At 40.3% G+C, this 20754-nt stretch overlaps 1 protein-coding gene across 6 annotated transcripts in view; it reads right to left on the bottom strand.

Annotated features, from left to right (window-relative positions):
- The window catches only part of Mitf (melanocyte inducing transcription factor), a 210503-nt gene that overhangs the window by 62948 nt on the left and 126801 nt on the right, over positions 1–20754 (bottom strand). For 4 of the 6 annotated variants that reach the window (XM_013114106.3, XM_013114107.3, XM_021227724.2 and 1 more), the window contains exon 2: positions 18037–18286. In XM_013114106.3, coding sequence (XP_012969560.1) covers positions 18037–18286 — 250 coding nt within the window. The remainder of the gene's footprint in view (positions 1–18036; positions 18287–20754) is intronic. The other 2 variants (XM_040736967.1, XM_040736968.1) reach the window with 1 other exon arrangement.

The raw sequence follows: 20754 nt of genomic DNA, 5'->3' as shown, positions 1-20754 counted from the left end.
CCTCCCTACCAATTCTGTTTCTATAACATCAATGGTTCATTTGCAGCATCTCCCTTCACCTACTAAAGAAAAACAAATGTGCATCCGAGAAGCAAAGCCTTCAACACCGCATCCGATTTGACCAGCACTGGCCCTGTGCAATGCTCTCTAGGTCTCAACCTCCTACTGCCATGCCTTTCCTTACTCTGCACCTACACCCAGAACACCTACTGTCATTCTAGCCCCCTCTTCACACCACCCTGTAGCCCTAGGCTAATGTGTTCTTCAACTGTAAGCCCTCCAGGAACATGACCTCTACCTTGTGAGGTCGAGCTATGACTCCTCTGTATGCTCCAAAAACGAGTGCCTTCATTGCCAGAAAAGTAAAAGCCATCCATCCAGTCTTTCCTCCATGTCCTTCGATGACACTGTGCTTAAAGGCAACCAGCTCAGGAGCAAACAGGGCTTCCTACCTTACATGTGAATTCACACATTTCCTCAACAGTTCTGAAAAAAAAGTGCAGTGTTCTGCAAGAATTATGGTCTAAGAAGGGAAGGGCACATAGAAACAAGGGAGGTTAGGGGCAGTCCCTTGAAAAGTCCCTGAACTTTTGTAAACAGAGCACTGATAATAGCAATCAGAAATCCCTGACACAGGCACCAGCTGCTTAAACATCTACCTGCTAATAAAGAGGGCCTTATATCAGACATTTCACTCTCTTCTCCCCAGTTGTACGGTTCAGACACGAAGAGCTTCCGGTTTTATTCTGCCTCCATGAGGACTGGTCTGTTCTCACAAAGGGAACACCCTAGGGCTACTTATTCTGCCCTTACCAGTTCCCTGAGACCAATGCTCCTGCAGCCCAGGTGGAATGGAGCCGACAGGAGGAGCAGACACTTTATGGACATACAGCCAGCTAAGATTTCCTCTTTATGACCAAGCTTGCTCCTAGCTGCTCCTAACATTGGCATTTGGTAACAAATGCACCCAAAAGACCCCTGTGGACTACAAACACAATTTGCTTATTAATCAAGACCACTTCAGGCATTATAGGAGCAAGAGGATGGAGCATGTCCATTTTACAGATGAGGAAGCCGAGGCTTACACTGAGAATTATTAAAGGGGAGTTCATCCCATGTTTAAGGCTAAGAGCAGAGCTATGAATTTAAGATACACAATGCAATTCCAAATTATGTATATGGAAAAGTATATGGTATATGGAAAATAGGGTAAAGGGAGAGGGGAGAGATGGCAGAGTAGATATGGAAATGAGAGGGAGGAGATCTTTGATAAAGGAAGCCTTCAAGAAAGTGATCAACAAAATCCAAAGTCTCTCTATACCCAACAAAAATTGGTGTTTACATGTTAGCTGAAGATAAAAGCAAAATATGCATGTCATGTAACATAAAGGAACAGCCAAGCCTATATTTTTTTTCTGTCTAGAAGAATTAAAGAACTAGCACTCAGGAAGCAGAGGCAGGGGAATGTCTGTGAGTTCGAGGCCAGCCTGGTCTATAGAGCAAGTTCCAGGACAGGCTCCAAAGCTACAGACAAACCCACAAACCCTGTCTCAAAAAACAATAAAAAAGGGGAATGTTCTATGACTATATGGATTGTGACAGAAACGTACTTTTACTGTACAGAATTAGTAAACCTGAGAATTAAATATTCAATATGGAGCTTCAGGAGCCCCTGTGCATGAAATGGTGGCAGCTGGGTTGAAACCATTGTCACCTGGGCCTCACATGTTCATGCTCAGTTTCATCTTTACAGACCCTTCAGGGAAGGCTCAGAAATCCAGTAAGTAATAGTCTGGATAAATTTTACTATAATTAGCCAGGCACAGTTAGGTAAAAATAATTAGAATGTTTCAATGAAAGTAAAAGAGACTTGCTGACTCACCTGCCGTCACTCTCAAGGAGAAACTGGTGACTGAATCCACAAGGGAACTGATATATATACTGTCCTTCTTTATCTCAACATCTGGAATGTACATCTAATACTCAAAGCAAACCTGATGTTCCTGTCAGGCGCTTTAAAGTCTTTGGTGCCTTTGTCTTATCACGGATGAGTCTTCAGCCATTGGAGGAGAATGCTTCTCAAAGAAAAAGAGGTGGGGTTCTACACGTGTCAGAGGTGGGAGGGGAGTCATTTCCTCAGACCAGACCTGGAGACCAAGCCCCAGAACTTCCCCTGGGGTCACATTTGAGGTCTGTGCTGAGGCAGGGCGTGCCACGTATGTGTGCTTGATTTCACAGCCACGGAAACAATAGTAAAGTTGTGAGCTTTGCAAAATCCACAGAAGGCAATGGCCTCCGGTCTTGTCCCAAGTAGGATAAATGTTAAAAGTAGCGTAAATGGTTCAGGAGCAAACAGAAAGGCCATCAAGTCACTACTACTGACAACAGAGCACTCAGGGTGACATGCTTCTAGAATGTCAGATAAAGAAGAACAGGTAACTACAAAGAAAAATGTTAAAACTGTATGTAAAGCCGGGCGTCGGTGGCACACGCCTTTAATCCCAGCACTGGGGAGGCAGAGGCAGGTGGATCTCTGTGAGTTCGAGGCCAGCCTGGTCTACAGAGCGAGTTCCAGGACAGCCTCCAACAATACAGAGAAACCCTGTCTCAAAAAATAAAAATATAAAAAAATAAACTGTATGTAAACCATAAAGAGATAGAGTTCAGGGTGGTTCAGGAGACCCTTAGACTAAAGCAAAAAGAAAGAAATGGACAGAAGGAAGAAGCCAGGCAACTCCAGAACACACGGATCAAAATACAGTGTAGCTGGGAGGAAGCAATTTAGCTGTGTATCACTGCGTGAGGGAACACACTGTGGAAACTCTGAGCCAGATAACTTGGAAAACTCTGGGAGCACAGACTGCTTGTCTCCACTGTCTGGCTCTAACAGTGCAGGCCCTGGGTCTTAGCCAGAGGCTGTAATTAAATGTATTTTGAATCTCTACTTGTAGAAAAATAATGCTTTAGGAAGTTAAATATTAATAACACCAGGCATGGTCACTCATATTTAACATGAGTTCTAGAATCAAGATGTTGGCTTATGGGCTTATTACCAAAGTTTAATTTCTGAATCAGGAACATTTTGATAGTCCAACACCTCTACTAATTCTTCTTGAAAATTTAATCCCAATTTTTACCATACTCCCCAGAATTTTCTGTGAGTATTACCCTGTTTGCTTTTAGTCATCAAAACAACTTTGAGGTCCTCAAGGTAAAGGGAGCATTATAGGGGGACAAGGAGATTGAAAACTGTGACTAGGCATCTCAAAATTCACCTTCCACAAATGTTGTTGTCCTGTGAACCTGAAGGCCCAGGCGCTTTTTAAGAAGTAAAATGTCCTTGCTGTTAAAATGTAATGAATTTAACAGTAACCAGAGGAAAAATCTTTAATGGGTCTAGAAGATTGCTGGGTGGGTGTAAGTACTTACTATATAAGTATGAGAAACTGAGTTCAAATCCCCAGCCCCCGTGTAAAAAGATGGGTATAGATAGCACACCTGTAACCTGTAATAAAGACACAAAGAGGGGAGAATTTTGGGTGTCCTTACAAGTCATGTTCCCAGCCCCCCCACCAAACTTTTTGTTGCTGATAATGGGTGTGGAAGGACGAAAGGCAGGCCATGGGGAGGCAAGCAGTGTCTTCCAGTGGAAGCGGAGTGTGTGGCATGGTTCACTTGAGAGATGCGCAGCTTCCAAAGCTTAACTAAGGACTCCAGAGCCTGAATGGGAGGCAGGAGGGTTACTCAGTTCATAAAGCACTTCTGTACAAGCATGAGGACCTGAGTTTGATTCCCAGTACCCACATAAAAAGCATGTGGGTACAAAAGCATGCTTCTGGGATCTCAGGGACAGGGAGCAGAGACAAGAGGATCCATGTGGTTGGATGGCTAGCCAGCCTAGCATACTCAGCATGTTCCAAATCAGTAAGAGATTCTGTCTCAAAAACATAAATAAATAAACAAATAAACAAAAACCGAAAAAAAAACACCAAAAAAAAAAAAACCAATAGATCGTGTTTCTGAGGAACAATACCCCAGGGTATGCTTTGGTCTCCACACACAAATATATGTGTATATACATACTGACAAGAATGCTCCCACAAAGGACTCCAGCATTAGAAAGAGCTGCTGTCTCTGTGACTTGCCAAGTTATTGACCAGTTATTTTCCAGACAGCTGGCCATGTGACCTGATCTACACCCTGAAGGCAAAAAACTCAAGACAGTGGAGGCAAAAAGAAAAAAAAATACACTTTTGTGGATGTCAGCACACAAGTGACAAAGGAAAACCCAATTTGATCATGGCCACACATCAGTAGAAAGACCCCTGATGTCAGAGAGCAGGCATCCAGAACCAATTGATTTAACTAAATCCATACTTTAAGTCCATTTCCAAAGCCTAATCTAACTATCATCAATAAGGAGGCTTAAGCTTTTTACATCAGAGGAGCTGGTAGATTCCCCAGGCAGTAAAAGATACCTCAAATGATACTAGAAGGGACAATTTCACTAAATGCTCCTTTCAACCCACAAAAGGTACTGGGGTGAACCTGATGTAACTTATAGACTTGACATAGCAATGATAAACCCATATGCTTGTTTACTGCCTACTATAGATGGTCCTTCTGGGAGGGGAGAGGGCTGTACACATGTCTTGTAGGAGCCAGGGAGAAAGCTAAATGGGAAATTTCTGTTCCTTTCATTCAATTTTGCAACAAACCTATAATGACACTAATTCTTTGGTGTTGGGAAGATAGTTCAGCTGCTAAAGTATTTGCCAGGTAAGTATGGGAACTGAGTATGGTTCTCCATACCCATACAAAATATTGTGTGCTGTGATCAAGGGTCTGTGATTTGAGGTCTGTGAATTGAGGAGACAAGAAGCTGCCTGGAATTCACTGGGCAGCCTACCTAAACAACTCAAGGAGTGCTACAACCAGTCCAGAGACCCTGAATCAAAACAGTAACATGGAATGTGATGAGAAAAGACACCAGACATTGACCAGCACCACCCACCCTGTGTGAACACACACATACACACACACACACACACACACACAAACACACACACACACACACACACACGGTTTTATCAATTTTTAAAACACAGTGGTTTCATATGTTTCAAGCTCCTATTTGATTAGGACTTGAGCTTTCGGTTTTCTTTGATCAGATACAAAAAAAGGAGTGAAAAACTGAAACATGCCCTTTTCATGTTGATTTGCATTTTATTAAACACGGCAATGACTGCATTTAGGAGAAGTATATATTTAAGGTCTCTACAGAATTCACTCTACAAATTTTGTGAACAAAGGGATATGTGTGCTTTTTGGCCCAGTGGATTCTGTAGCTCAAGATGACTATTCTAGAGTTTCTTAAATCTCATGTCATCCACTCCAGATTTTAAAGGTTTAATGTATTTTAATGAAATTTGCATATAGTGGTTTTATCCAAAATAGCCTAAATAGCTACAGGAAATTTTGCAGCCTCTGCTGGTCAGTTATAGCAGCACTGTTTGTCCCCCATCACTTCTTCCCTCTCTTCTCGGTTTGGCCCAGTGTGGTCCTGATGGTGGATCACCATGGATCCTTACATCTAAGAAGACCTCCAGGAAGGAGACCCAGTTGACTTGACTTCCTTATCTTTTCAGCGTTGTTGGGAGATTTCCAGATTTCTTTGTCAGAGATTCTTAAACTTGAACCTACTTTGGAGTGGCCTAGGAGCTGTGGAGTAGGTGGAGGGAATCTGCTCTTTAGTGAGGCCCTAGGTGATGCAAGACCTTTGGGTCCCTGAACACACTTCAGAAATCACTGAGATAGGAATAACATTCTAAGGAGCAGGACTTAAGTCCTAAGCACGTCAGCCTTGAATCAAATGGAATGGGGTGTTTTCACAAATATTTAGTATCCTTTTAGACTGTCCAGGCTGTCATCTCTTTATGAATATGAGAAGTCCCAAGTGTCAACAGAAAATAAATATAATGGCCTACGTTCACGATAGTTTTAGGAATTCTATCAAGATTATGTCAATTAATAAACTGAGAAGAATATTTTGCTCTGAGCTTTTAAAACAAACCTAAAAAACTCCTAGGAAGCTGGAATGAAATTTACAAGGGTCCAAATGTTGGCTAGATATTATTTTAAATAATAAAAGCTACAGTAGATAATTTATATAATAAATACTCTCTGTCTCTCTCTGTGTCTCTGTCTCTCAAACACACACACACACACACACACACACACACACACACACACACACACACACACACACTTCCCAAAGCAGGAGATCTGAAGAATACAATTATTTTTCATTTTTGAAGCCATAATGTCAGGAATATTTTTCCAGTCTTGCTTTCCATGCTGGGCTTTGTAGGCTCTTGGAATTATAGGAGGAACAGAAGTCTGTCCACAGTGCACTAATCCCCATATAATGGACTCATTCTCTGCACTAGGAATAAGAAGCTACTTAACAAAATAAATTATCACCTTAGGTAAGTTATTTCTGGTTTTAAAAATGGATGAGAATTAGCATGAGAACAGAAAACTTGGATGCCTGGTGAATAAGAACTGTTTTGTTGAATTATGGACTGAAATTCCCTTAAAATACTCTCAAAGTTAAATGAGAAAAGAAAGGTAAACATCACACATGAAACCCCATGCAAAGCAAACGGTACTAAAGCCATTATCCAACCTTCATTATATAACAAACAGGGATAACTCATCTTACTTATACTTCAGTGTCTCCTTGACACCAGGAACACTGATGAAGTGTTTATGCATTCCCAGAGTTTCAGACATCTTCAGCAGGCTGGATAAGTGCTATGCAAGTGTGACATGTGTAGGTTGGAAAGGAACCTGGACTGAGAGCGTGAGTAAGATGTGTGACTAACAAGTCAAGAGCTGCCTCCACACTCATGTCTGAATGGAAGGCTCTTGGCACCTCTGGTGAGGGTGTCTTTTCACTGCTCTCTCCTACCGGAGCTGTTTTTAACAGGAAATGGCAGCCAGGCATGATACGTGACTGTGTACCTGGGTCAAAATTATGAGGAAGAAATGAGTAACTGAATTGTGTCTGTATGACCAGTTATATCAGTGGCACATGAAGACTGAAACTTAGGGGTGGTGATGATAATTACTGTGTTCAGTGATTAATGTCACTGTAAAATGTGAATGTACACGAAGGAATGCAGGTGTGTTCTTGTGTATATAAATGTTCATGTGTGTGCAGATACATGTGTTATGTATAGGTACTCATGCATGTGTGAGTAAATATGCAGAAGCCAGAGGTCAACTTTGGGGGACCATCCACCTTGTCTGTTGAGACAGGGTCTCACACTGGTCTAGATGCACTAATTAGGCTAGGCTGGCAGGCAAGTAAACCCCAGGGGTCCGTCTGTCTGTACTTCTACGTTATGACTACATGCTCCATACCCAGGTTCTCATATGGGTACTTGGAACTGAGCATGGACCCTCCTGATTACAATCACTCTACCAAATAGGTGATCTCCCCTCCTCAGATATTATTATAACCAACAGAGCAGAATTCGTCCTTAATGACTCTCCTTGTACTCAACACTTTGCTAAAGGCTTCAGATCTGTGCTGTCCAATCCAAAGGTCACAGCCATACTCAGCCCTTAGACTGAGGTCAATTTAGAAGGAGCTGAAATTTCTATCTCATGTAGACCTAGATTGAAACAAATAGTCAATTTTTTTTTAAAATCTCGGGTGTGTATGTGTTCAGGTGTGTGACTTTAGGTGTGTGCATGTTACCATACAAGTGTAGACTCTGAGGAAAACCCAATTCTTGCTTCTTACCTTCCAACCTTTTCAAAAAGTGGTTCTTGTTGACTACCATGAATACCAGGCTATCTGACCCATGTGTTTCCTGGGATCCTCTCATCTCCACCTACCATCTCCCCATAGAAATACTGGGATTACCAATGCATGGTGTCTTGTCTAGCTTCTAGGCTCTAGGGATTAAAATTTACTCCAGTTCTTCACCTTTGCACGACAAATACCATTAAACCATCTTCCCAGCTCAGTTCCTGGAAATCTTTTAAATAGGATTAAAACAATGTTGGCAAATGAAAACTTTTTTTTAGTGTAAATTTTATGAGATTCAAAGTCAGGCCAAGTCATTCTGATAATAATTAGTCTCCAAACTACAATATGTTGGAGACATGAAATATATACTCAAATTTGAGGACAGCATGAAGTTCAATACAAAGATTTAATAAGGAAAAAGAAGTTTAGAGTTTTGTGGCTAATTCTCATATAACATATTGAAATAATAATATTCCAGATTACAGGGTAATGTAAAATACATCAAAATTGATTTTGTCTGTTTCTTTTCATTCTCTCATGTGAGTGCCCAAGGATTTGAAGTCAAAGCTGGACTCACATTCCACTTGATGCATGGTACTGTGTAGGCGGATCTTTGATTTACCTCTCCAGACTCTCCACAGAAGACTTTACTACCCTTAATTTACAGATGAGAATACCAAGATTCATGGAGGTAAACCATGCCAAAGGTCACTCAGTGCATTACTGGACTCAGGCTAACACCAGATTTTCAAGAGCAGCTCTGAGTGTGAGCCACCTCTCAAAGCATTATGGTAAATATATCACTTAGCATGGGAATTTGACATTTGTGTTATTACTACTACAGCAGTTAACTACACAAGCTTTGAGGCTATAGTCACAAGATCTTGTTCACCCCAGAAAATCAACTTCTTGAGATTAATCTGTCTGCCACAAATATCAGCAAGCATTTAACAATACAAGAAGATCATTACTGCAGCTTGCACCAGATGAAGGATTCGAATTAAATTCCATCAAACCACACTGAACTGACACACTTTGACAAGCTCCTCATACCCACCCCCCACCCCTGGGGAAGCTTGCATTTTATTTTCTTTTTTAAGTTTGATCCCCTGTTCTTCCCACCAAGGCAAAAAGAGAAGGCCCTAGAAATACTGAATGGGATAAATAAAAAGAAAGTGCGGCTAAGTTAATAGGGGACATAGATGGACCTTCAGAATCTGTGAAAACACAAAACCAAGAGGGTGCATTTCCATCCCTGCACAGTCTTGCTTTTGTTGAAGAGCCAAGTCCCCGTCCTAAAACGTGTGGGTAATACATCAGCAAGCATTATTTTTAATCAACCAGTTTTATAAAATAAGCCAAGAGTTGAAAGAGGCAGGACTAATTACCAACATTCCTTGATGAATTACTTGGCGGCGTGTGCTAAGTCAATGTACGTCTGTGTCTTGATCCCCAATTTTAGCCTGTACTTATTTCCCAGGAGGTAAAAGGAACATGTGGCTAATTAAGGCGCCAATCTCCACAGTCAGAGTACTCAAAGGTAAGATTTCTTTGGGGGAAAAAACACAGACAAAAGAAAAGGTTCTTTGCCTGGTACTTATTAATCTAATTTTTACTAGTTCACTAGAAAAACAGAGCTGATCTTGTCACCTTTAGGCAGTGTGAAAAATGTTACTTATTTGTAAGTTAGCCAATAAGAATTTGTTAATCCTTTCCTAACTGGAAGGAATGTCTCTGGTTTGTCACTTCTAATTTAGTCTCAACAAAATTTCCAACCTCTAAAATTTAATTATATAAAAACCAGGGCCAACAGGGGAGATTACAACAAAGTTATGTGTGCCACTGGTGAGGGAGCACTATGAATTGTGCCTCTTGTTTTAGGACTCTTTACAACTCTTTAAAATCATTCACAACTGGGTGATTAAATTCCTTTTGGTCATTTTTAATTGCCAGGATCCCTGAACCTCCAGGATCCCTGAACCTTTTTATCTTGCTTCTAGGTAAACTAAAATACCTGTGTGATGTCCATGAGTTTGCTAAACCCACCCACTAGAAGCAGTGTGCTCCTCAGAAAATGGTAGGTGAACAGAAATTCACTGCACTCCTAATTAAAATGCATTAAAGACATCCACTTCAGATACATACAGACTGCACGCACCCAGTCTCCTAGGTTTTGTGTTTAGTGTATGTGTGTACATGTGTGTGGACACTCATGCACATGTGTATAGATGTAAAGGTTAGAGGTTGACATCAAGTGTCTTCTCCTGCCAATCTACACCTTATATTTTGAGACAGGGCCTCACTTGGACCTGTAGCTCACCAATTCATCTGGATTGGCTGGCCCATGAGCTCCCATGATCCTCCTCTCTGCCTCCCCATGTTGATATTGTAGGCCTGGGTATGGGATCAAGCTCAGCTTCTACCAAGTTGCAAAGCACGCCCTTCACCAACTGAGCTATCATTCCAGCACCCTAAAGTACCAAATTTATTTTAAAGGAAAAGAGTAACAGAGCCTTTGATTAGCATTACATCTAAACCCAGCAACACCCCCAAGATTTCCAGGATGAACAATTTGCCTTTGATTCATCTGGACCATCTTCCAATATTATCAGTTTTAAAAAGAATGAGTAAAAAATTCTCTCTAGAACATTCTATGTTAACTGCATCTTAGTTTGTATGCTCTCTACACACCAAGTTTTATTCCATCTTCTTCTCACATAGTTATGGCATTATAAGCAAGATTTGAGAAGCTGAGAGAGGCTACATGGGATGCTATAGTTTTTAAGTTGAGGATGGTACTCAAAAAGGCAATAGAAAGAGACACATTCAGGGTGAGAGCCAATATTCTAGTACTAACAGCAACTATAACCTTGAACAAAGCCACTGTGCTAATTTACATATTTTAACACAAATGCCATTCATTTATTTTAGTAGGGTGAAGTTAAATTTAGATTTTGCTTACACTTGTCCATATCCTCTCTTGCTCTAAAGCATGCTTACATCTATCAGTAGTCTTTAAGCCTAGTCTTTCTTTAACTGTTGAGATGAAACAGGCAACATCTGTGAAGGGGATTCTGACCTCATCATGCAATAGTATAATCATTATTACAACTGACATTCACATAAAAGCAAATAGAAAAACAAGCAGATCTGAAGTTCTGGTCACACAGAGATATTATTAAATACAGAGATAGATAGCACAAATGAACTAGGGTAGGCTGGGCCACCAATGTCTTTAGAATATAAGTGATCCTGGCTTTGGATTTTCAGATGTCTTTGTAGGAAATCTCCTATTACATGCTTTTTCACCCATAATAATAACTATCACTAAACCAAAAATTATGATCATGGTCAGTGTGGTTAGACAGAATTCTTATGTAGGAAAAAATGCAGTCAATTCCTACATCTCACATATCTTAGAGGTTAGGGAAGAAAATTTAATTATTCAACAGAGAAGGCTAGGAGTGGAGGTATAGTAGAGAACATAGGATATGGACTCAACAATATGCCTGTTTCCCCACCTGGGCTAGTCCTACATATCCACAGGGCTATTTCGAAACAATGAGCTGAAATGTCAAGTTTTCAACCTGTCACCAGATGTGCTCACAATTAGTTCCAGAAGCCAGTGAAGTCTTGTGTTCTCACCATGTCATCAAAGTAATTTCTACCAACGTTTTAAGTCATAACCAGAAGCTCTGTGATGGACGTGTGCTATTGGCTCATATGTTGCCACATCATCTGAGGGGCTGAACATGGCTATCTTCTTCTCTTGAAGCTCACTCTGAAAAGACACTAGCTACTACAAGTGGGCCAAGTGAGCCAACTGACTGGGCTCAAATCCTGACAACACCTCAGACTTTTATGACTTTTTCAGACCTGTCTAACTCCTCCTTGACAGTCCATGCATCTATGAAATGGGGATGCTAGCGACAGCCTCACAGAAGAGGGATGGGAGGAAATTAGTCAGTACCGTGGCCCTATGCTAAACACAGAGTGACTCTGGGACAATGCCTGCCAGAATGCAGAAGCCTCAGCTAAAGGAGTCTTAACAAATGTTTTAAAAGTACAACAGGGAAAGAGAGGACATTCTGAGGACTCAAGAAAGATGCTGTTCAACCTTTCCTCAATAGTGTGCCTCTGAGACCTTGCAGCCTGTTCCCTCTTTTTCTGCTCTACCTTCCCAAAAATTGGACACACTAACACTGCATTCCTAGCTGTACACTGTAGCTTTGGAGGACTACAAACAACTGTGGTGTTGACAGTGTGTGTGTGTGTGTGTGTGTGTGTGTGTGTGTGTGTGTGTTTGTATGCGTGTGTGTTTGATAAAAATGTGATGCATATGTGTGTTTGGTATCTGTGCATGTGCATGTGTGAATGTCATATGTCCTATCTGTTGTATGCATGGAAGCCAGAAGAGGACATCAGGTGACTATTCTGCAATATTCTCTTGAGACAGGCTCTCTCAGTGAACCTGGAATGAGGCTAACAAACCAGGGATCTTGCTTGTCTGTCCTCCCAGCACCAAGAGTTGTGGTCATATACAGACACTCCCAGCTTTGCACGTGTGTCGTGGGGATTTAAACTCAAGACCACATGCTTGCACTGGAAGCACTCTTACCCACTGTGCCATCTCCCAGCCCCGGATATTTTGTTCTCCAAGAATCAATTTTGTTTCCCTTAGGAGTAAGATATTACCCTCATTGACTATGTATGGTCTACAGGCCTTATCACATTAAAGACAAATCACAGTGAAGAGTTCATTAAACTAAACACACCCCCTAACCCTGGTTCTGGCCCGCACCCTGAGTCCTATCTCTTAATAATTTCCTCATAATACTGCCCTTACCTGACTAGTAGGGAATTGTGATAGATGGAAGTGGACTGTGCCTTCGGCAGGACAACATGAGAAGCAGCAAGCTGGTACCTCCACAAGATGCTTCCAGTAACTCCAAGTGGCTCCTGGAGACATGTTAAAGACCCTCCTACTCTAAGACAAGCTTCTGTGTGGTTCACATATCCACCATGCACAGCTGCCCTCAGCCAGCTCCAATCCAAGAAACCAAGGAGAAATCCGAGTCTACTGAAGCCCTTGGCTACACGGAGCCCCAGGCCACATAATAAAACTGGCCATGAGTTCATAAAAGGAGAATCCCTTCCCTTTTTCTTTTCTCTCTTTCCTTCTTCCTTCCTTCCTTCATTTCTTTTTTCTTTTCTTTTCTTTCTTTTTTTTTTTTGCTGATACTAGCAGGTAAAAGTACCACTAGAGCTGATATCTGCATATTTTCAGAAAAATGGAAATTAATTTGTAAGGCTGGACCTTTTGATGTGGATAGTTGCCTACAAATGCAAACAGGAGAGGGCCTGTTCCAGCAAACAAGAGACAGAGACTAAGTGAACTTGGACCAATGTACCCTTTTGGCCTGTGCTAAGTTGGATTGTGCCACTTAAGACCCGCTCAGTGTAACACCGTCATGGGCCAGCCCTGACATTAGCGACTCTTTATGCTTAGAGACTCCTGTGAGATTTCCAAGCAACATGAGACATGGAATGACTTCCAGGTAGTGCCAAACAAACACCAGCACCATCAACTGGCTTTGGTGACAAAATGAGAGTCCCCACTTGGCCCAAAGAAGAGTGGGGTGTGGGAGTATGGTCTCCAAAGTAGAGACAATGTAGAAGAGACACACAAGGGCTATGTGTATATGCCCAACACTACCTACTGCATCTCTTCGAGACACACAAGAGCTATGTTTACATGCCCAACACTGCCTACTGCATCTCTTCGAGACACACAAGAGCTATGTCTACATGCCCAACACTGTCTACTGAATCTCTTCGAGACACACAAGGCCTATGTCTACATGCCCAACAATGCCTACTGCATCCCTTTGAGACACACAAGGGCTATGTCTACATGCCCAACACTGCCTAATGCATCTCTTCAAGATATGCCCCTGTGAAAGGCAACATAGAATTGCAAAGGGGAAAATGGCAAAACGGTCCTAGAGGAAGCAAGGGAACTTACATGCTTCCTGGTGAATTTTACCTTTCATAGTAGAAATCTGTTGGATGCTAACAAGCACAGCCTACAATTTCCAAAAATCACTGCCTGGGTTTTAAAAATAAGGAAAATTACCTTACAGGTGACAATGAACAAATCTGATCCTGCATGTCTTTGGTACAGGAAAAGCTGTTGGCAGAAGGAAAATGGGTCTCCCTCCTGTAAATAATGGTGTGGTCTTAAAGACATGCAGTTTTATGCAAAATTACAAGGACACAAATATTTATAAAAGTCACTGACATCAAGGTGTGCAGACCATGTATGTCTTACTGACTGGCAGCTTACATATATGAACATGTAATCAGTGGATGACTCAGACCCAGCAGGTCATATCTTCTGGGGACAGATACAGATTCCAACTCAGGAGAGCAAAGCAAGTTGATCTGAGAGAGGTCACGCCTTGAACAACCACTGTGATGAGACTGAGACTCATCAATTCAGGCTAAATGAATCAGGAACTGAAGTTAAATACTGAGTTTGGTATTTAGCTACTGCATTTGTCTAACATGCACAATGACTAGAGTCTACAGCCAGCACTCACTATCATTGTGCATGTACTATTTCTAATTGGCAAACAATTTGCCCAATTCCTGAAATGATCTGGAAAAACAGAAAAAAAATTAAAAATTAATTTGGAAGAACTCTTTTACATCTATCAACACTTTCTCTAGAACAGATAAGGGAAATTTTAATGTACAACAGAAAGAACAGCTAGTCTTTAGATTCTTAAATAGACAGAATGGAAGGTGAGAACGAAACAAGAAGCTACAAATTTCCCAACAAAGAAATGAGTACAAAGTATACTACTATTAGGCTGCACACTGCCAGGGTCTGTGTGGAAGAATTTGACAGTCTCAGATCACAGTAGCAGTTGTTCCCATAATCACTTAAAGATAGAGAGATGAGCCAGTGACAGGAGAGGCTCAGTGAGCAAGTCCACAGTCAGGATGGCGAAACTGCTGCAACTGTGAGACCCACCATGACTAAAGGTCCGTCCCTGGTGACTCTGATTTTGTTTACATGAAGTTCAAGCCTCAGTTCTGTATGGCTCACCTGCTGGCAAATTATACCTAGAGAAGAAAATGCTTCATAAATAACTCCCAGCAATCTTTTAAATCCACAATTTGCAATGTGAGTTGTGTTCACAACTGTGAAAAATCTATTATGTACCCATAGTGTCACTATTTATGGTTAAAAAAGCATGCTCAAATTACCCTCCCAAATTGTTTAGCCTATTCTTAAGAAACCAAGTCAACAGCTCACTAATACCCACAATAAGAGCTAATGCTCCATGATCCAATGTAAAAATTAATATGACAAATATACACACAAATTAATGAAATCAATATAGAATACAGAACAGAAGAGAATACATGAACAATGGCCAAGTCCTTAGGAAGGAAATATGGGAATTTCCACTCTCTAAAACAAATTCCAGTGAGACCTAAGTTTTTAGATGTCAACAATTTTTAAACATGCTTCACAGAGTTCCGTAGTTTAAGTAAAATTCTGCCAAGGAAAGGGATTAACCTAAAAACACTGATTTCACTTGTCAAAATGAGTAGTTCAATCCACTGATAGTAGGTTACTGGTAACAAGCCTTTGTGTGTGTGCATGTGAAAATTGAATGTTGGCCTTTCTTCTAGCATGTTCTAACAAACTCACTGGGAAATAGAGAGACCTAACGGGCATTCTCTACCTCAGCACCTATCAACCTTCACTGGAAGTGTGCACTGTCCATGCCCCTTAACACTTTAAAATGAAATCAATATCTTATTGAGGCAAAACCAACTGGAAAAAATGTGTTTAATGTAATAGATCCCTTTCAGAATGTATGCAATAAGCCTGTGTTTGCATTCCTAATGTTTTGAAGATACATATTCACGAAAAATTTTCAAGATCAAACAAATCTACTGTTTCTCTATAACCACTTACTTCATGAAACTGTGTTGTACAATTTAAAGAAAAAAGGAACGAGCACTGTTGGTTGCATTTCTATGAAGCATTTCACAGTATTCCCATACACTGTGAGCTTATGAAACTATTTTTATAAATTATGATTTCTCATGGAATCACCAATGGAAAGCTTGTCTTAACACATTTGAATGTCTTACAATATTACCTCAGATCAATGAAATCCTGTTTACATTTGGTCCTTAAAAGCAGCAAAACTGATCTGAACAGCTACCAACCCGCCACAGGATGTTAGCCCAACAAGTCCTTCTCCTTTATGAGACACACTTGACTCTTAGATAGTCCAAGGAGAAACACTCTAAAGTTAAAGGGAGGTCATGACTGTTGAGTATGATAGATAAATTTAACCTATGGCACTTTTGATTGGGTTGTGTCTTTTAGCTTTAATCATTTATTTCTTTTTGCTTTAACTTAGGGCATTTTTCTGGTATTCTTTAATTGTGGGGAGACTACAGTTCAATCCAGTGTTACCAGGATAAACAGAGTATAAGGGAAAATACATAAATTATTCAAATTATTTAATTTACATGTTAATTGTAATAAAGCTAGACAACAATATTTTAAACATTTAAAAATTAAACAGACTTTAGGATAATATTGAAATGACATTCCTACACATTCATTTTGTGGTAATTTCTATACCACCCCATATAGCCACTCTAATAGGAAAATCTATTTCAATTTAAATGCTTCAATATAATATTAGAGTTTACCTTCAAACTGGATGTAAATCACTATGCTCAAATCCATATCACTGCCTCTAAAATTCGCTTTTCAGTTAAAAAACTTAAGATTATATTGAATAAAACAGATACACTTTTCTGCATCGTTATTACAGAGGTCACACTGTTTAGATAAAGTATAAACAGAATGATCATGACTCTCGCAAAGAGGAAACAACTCAGGAAAAACAGAGAGAGTCCACATACAGTTCATGCCACAGCAAAAAGATGCTTTTGCTTGATAGGATGGTAGAAGACTAAGAGTCATAATTGTGGCATTGCTCAGAATTTCAGTCATGTTAATGTAAAATTTTATGCTAAACCAGTTGCGTCATTTTTGCTTTAGTAAAATTTCAACTGGTTTCTCTACCTAAGAGTTCCACAATGGTGTACTTAAATTTGAAAACCTTTGCAAATATATGTGTGCAGCTTTGAAGTCATTGTTAAAGAATTCCTTATGGAGCCTGTGTATAGCACATCACTCCTGTTCACTCTAATAATAAACTTTAAGTAGGGGGAAATGGATGGATTTTTTTTTTCTGAGCACAAGGGTAAAAGTAAAGACTGACAATGCATGTGCAGGTTGAAGAGTTCACATCGATTAACAACAGGAACACTTGGCTCTTCAGAATCAATCAATTAGGTGGGTGGGTAAAAACCAAAAAAAAAAAAAAAGACCAAAAAAAAAAAAAAAACAAGGAAGCTTCCCTACTTCCCCACTTCTAGATTTTCTTGAACCAGTCATATTTACAAATTGAAATGTTTATGAAACAAGGCAACTCCCCATGTGGCATGGAAGACAATGTGGGAGATGCTGGTCTGTGGCCAGGGTGGCTACAACTTCCTCTCATAATTAGGAAGCTGTGTGTCCCTGATGGAAGGACATTAACAAGCTCTTGCAGTTTCCACTCTAGCAAGAAATCAAAGAGACCCAGAGCAGACAGCTCAGTTGAGTAAAAGGATTATGAAGTCTGGTTGTTAAGGCACAGACAGCGCTTGACCACAGTTTTCTTTCTGAAGAGACTTTCTGAAACAATTAGCTCCTAGAGCCAGCAGGATTTGCTAACTGAAGAGCAGAGTTAAAGTGTGGTCCTGGAAAGCATTTGTGAAAACACAAGCAAGTTTCTAGAAGAGGCCTCTTTCAAATAACTCTTACACTTGAAACCATTTCCAAAAGCAAGACAGAGAAATGTTCTTCATTATAAAAAACAGCAGATCCCATTTGGGATTGGTCATGAAAACATTGACCATTTCCACCATTCACGAGTTGTTATAACGTTTACAGTTAGTTCAAATCCTTCTTTTAAAAGACAAAGCCTCATAGGAACCACTGGACATTATGCTTATAAATAAGAACGTAATACCAAGACAAGCAAAGACACAGTCCAGCGAATATAACACATAGGACATGGAGAAAGGACAGGCTCAGTCCAAACACAAGGGCAACACTCACATACCTTGAGGACTTCCATCGGCACCTGGGTGGCAGAGGGAAGGGTGGTGGGCACGCTGACGTTTATGGCTGGTGTCTGACTCACGGGCACTCTCTGTTGCATGAACTGGGCTGCCTGCAGCTTCTGCTGCTGTTCCCTGCGCTCCTGCTCCTGCATCTGCTCACGCATGAGTTGCTGGCGTAGCAAGATGCGTGATGTCATACTGGAGGAGCTTAATGGAGGCTTGGAGGCCCCAGGATGCTCTGCGGAGCTGCTGTGGGGAAACCAGAAGGCACACAGCATTTAGTATCCTGATGAGACCCATCATCTGCATCGCGGGGTAACCTAAATGCCACCAAACTGGGAGGTGAGTCTGCACAGACATAATCAAGGCACGGCACGGCACTCCATGTAATTGAAAATCAAGAGGTGACAGGATTCTAGTCATTAGGAGTTGAATTAAATAAGTCAGGCTGATTGCGTCTAGGTATTTTTATCAAATCACTTATTTCTTTTTGACATTTTATGCCACACACCACTGAATAAAACACCACCATATGCAGCAACTAGAAGCCATTCATCTCAAAGGCACCCAAGTCTCCACAGTTAAAAACAAATTACTTGATTTGCTATTTTAAATAGCTAAGTCTAAGTCGCCAATGACTCCTACATGTTATCTAAACTCCTTGAAGATGTCTAATATGGTTGTTAGTAAGGAAGCACTGTTACAAGAAATAATTTGAAGACAACAGATGACACAAATCATTAATGAAGAAGCATCTGGACCAGACATTGACACTGTATTCCACCCCTGTTTTGGGCAAGGGACAGAGGAGAAGCTGGACTGACAACCCAACTCTTTCCTCCTAGTTTTCTTTCTGTGTCTTTCCTTGGGACTCATCTGGGCATGCCCACAGCATCGGTGTTCTATGATTTCCTCATGAGGTCTACTTCTAAAGGTTGGAGACTCATTCTGTTCACTATTATCTAACATGCTTAAATACCAGGCGGGTAAGAAAAAAAGAGTTCCTATTTTCCCTAGGTGAGGCTTTGGGTTGCTTATCTTGCCAACTCTGTGATATGAACAAATAATTAACCTGTTTCTGCCTGGGTTTCCATACCTGGGAGAGCTATATACATATTTTCCCTATTTATGAAAGTGGGGTTATATTCTTTAAATATCTACTGCACCACGCATATCAAAAGCCTTCTGTCCTAAGGACTTACTGGTGTTATGAGGTTTAAATATGACAATGCCCATAATTCCCACCTACAAAAATCATTGCTTTGTTTATGCTTGCTATTATTATCATCCAGTATAGGAATCAAACTTAATTATAGTTATTCAAATCTCTGTGAAAGCTTATAAGATTTTGGCTTCTGGGAAGAGAAAAACTATGAACATTTGCATCCATCACACTTCAGGAGTGGCATCTAAACTTAGCTTTCCTCTTGAGCACAAACTCCACTCTGTGGTTACCTTGCTACCACAGACAAAAGTCCCAAGGCCCCTGGCCATCTCTGTGAACAACCGAAGGACAAGAAGGCTGCACAAGTAACAGGTGTGCTACAAGACAAATATTTGTATCATACTCTCATATAGTCCCCTAAACAGCCCAGAAGTTTACTTTCCATACAGAAAGCCAGGAAATTATAATAATTCATAAAATGTAATATCACTTATTTACTAAAATGCCATAAAAACAAATCTGCTGACATAAATAAAATTATACAATATTTATTTAAATAGGTGAAAAATATCATTCTAGGTAGTATCCAATTCTTTTTGGTAGTATCCAATTAAAACACAAAACATGTTCATGACAAGAAAAGCATAATTATAATGTATTATTGTTATGCATTAAGAAAATTACATCTACAAATATCCTTATACTAACATAAAGAAAATTACATCTACAAACTAACAAAATATTCATCTTGTTTCAGAAGTTCCTTGACATGTAATTGTTGAAAGAACTCAAAAGTGGAAGAATTTACAAACATAAAGGCTTTTAAAGATCTCAAAAATATTCCGAGTCACCTAATTCTCCCTTCACATAGGACCACAGTTAATTAAGTAAATTATGACCTTATGTCTTTAAAGACATAAAGTGAACAGCAAAGTAGAATATGCATACAGTAAGCATAAGTCACAAATTTGGATTCCAATGTGTATTTACAGACTGATCCAGAGTAAGCCCAGCACGTGTGAATGCACCAAGTGCCTAGCAGGGAATGTGTAGGGAAACCACACTTGTCTGAGTGGGGATAAACTAAGGAAAACCAATTTTCTTTTAACTTTTCTCCTTTAAGCTACAATAAAGCTAAAGTATTTTTTTTCAGTGGCAATATATACACTACATACTACAGAAAGTGACAAAATGCCAGGTAATCGGCATCACCACCAAGACTAGAAGAAAGGTGACTGGATCTATCAGATAATACTTCAACTATAGGAAGGGATCACAGTGTTCTAATCCAGAATATCAGCTCTCCTGGGTGTCTTCAACAGCCCCACACAAAAAACATCTTTCTTCTGCTGTTTTCTCTCTTACTCCCTACAAACACACAGAGAACACTGAGTGGCACCTATACTTTGCTTGCTATCTTAACATTGTACATTCCTCCACAAAACCAAAATGTTCCCTGACCATTCATCACTCTGCTCATCTAAAACCATCTATTTACTGGCATAGCATCTGGCAAAAAGAGCATCCGACGAAGAAAACGCATTTCCCACTT

The sequence above is a fragment of the Mesocricetus auratus genome, unplaced genomic scaffold (assembly GCF_017639785.1).
Source record: "Mesocricetus auratus isolate SY011 unplaced genomic scaffold, BCM_Maur_2.0 Super-Scaffold_100676, whole genome shotgun sequence".
NCBI lineage: Eukaryota > Metazoa > Chordata > Mammalia > Rodentia > Cricetidae > Mesocricetus > Mesocricetus auratus.
Note: the sequence above shows the minus strand (reverse complement) of the source record. Positions and strands in the feature narration are given on the sequence as shown.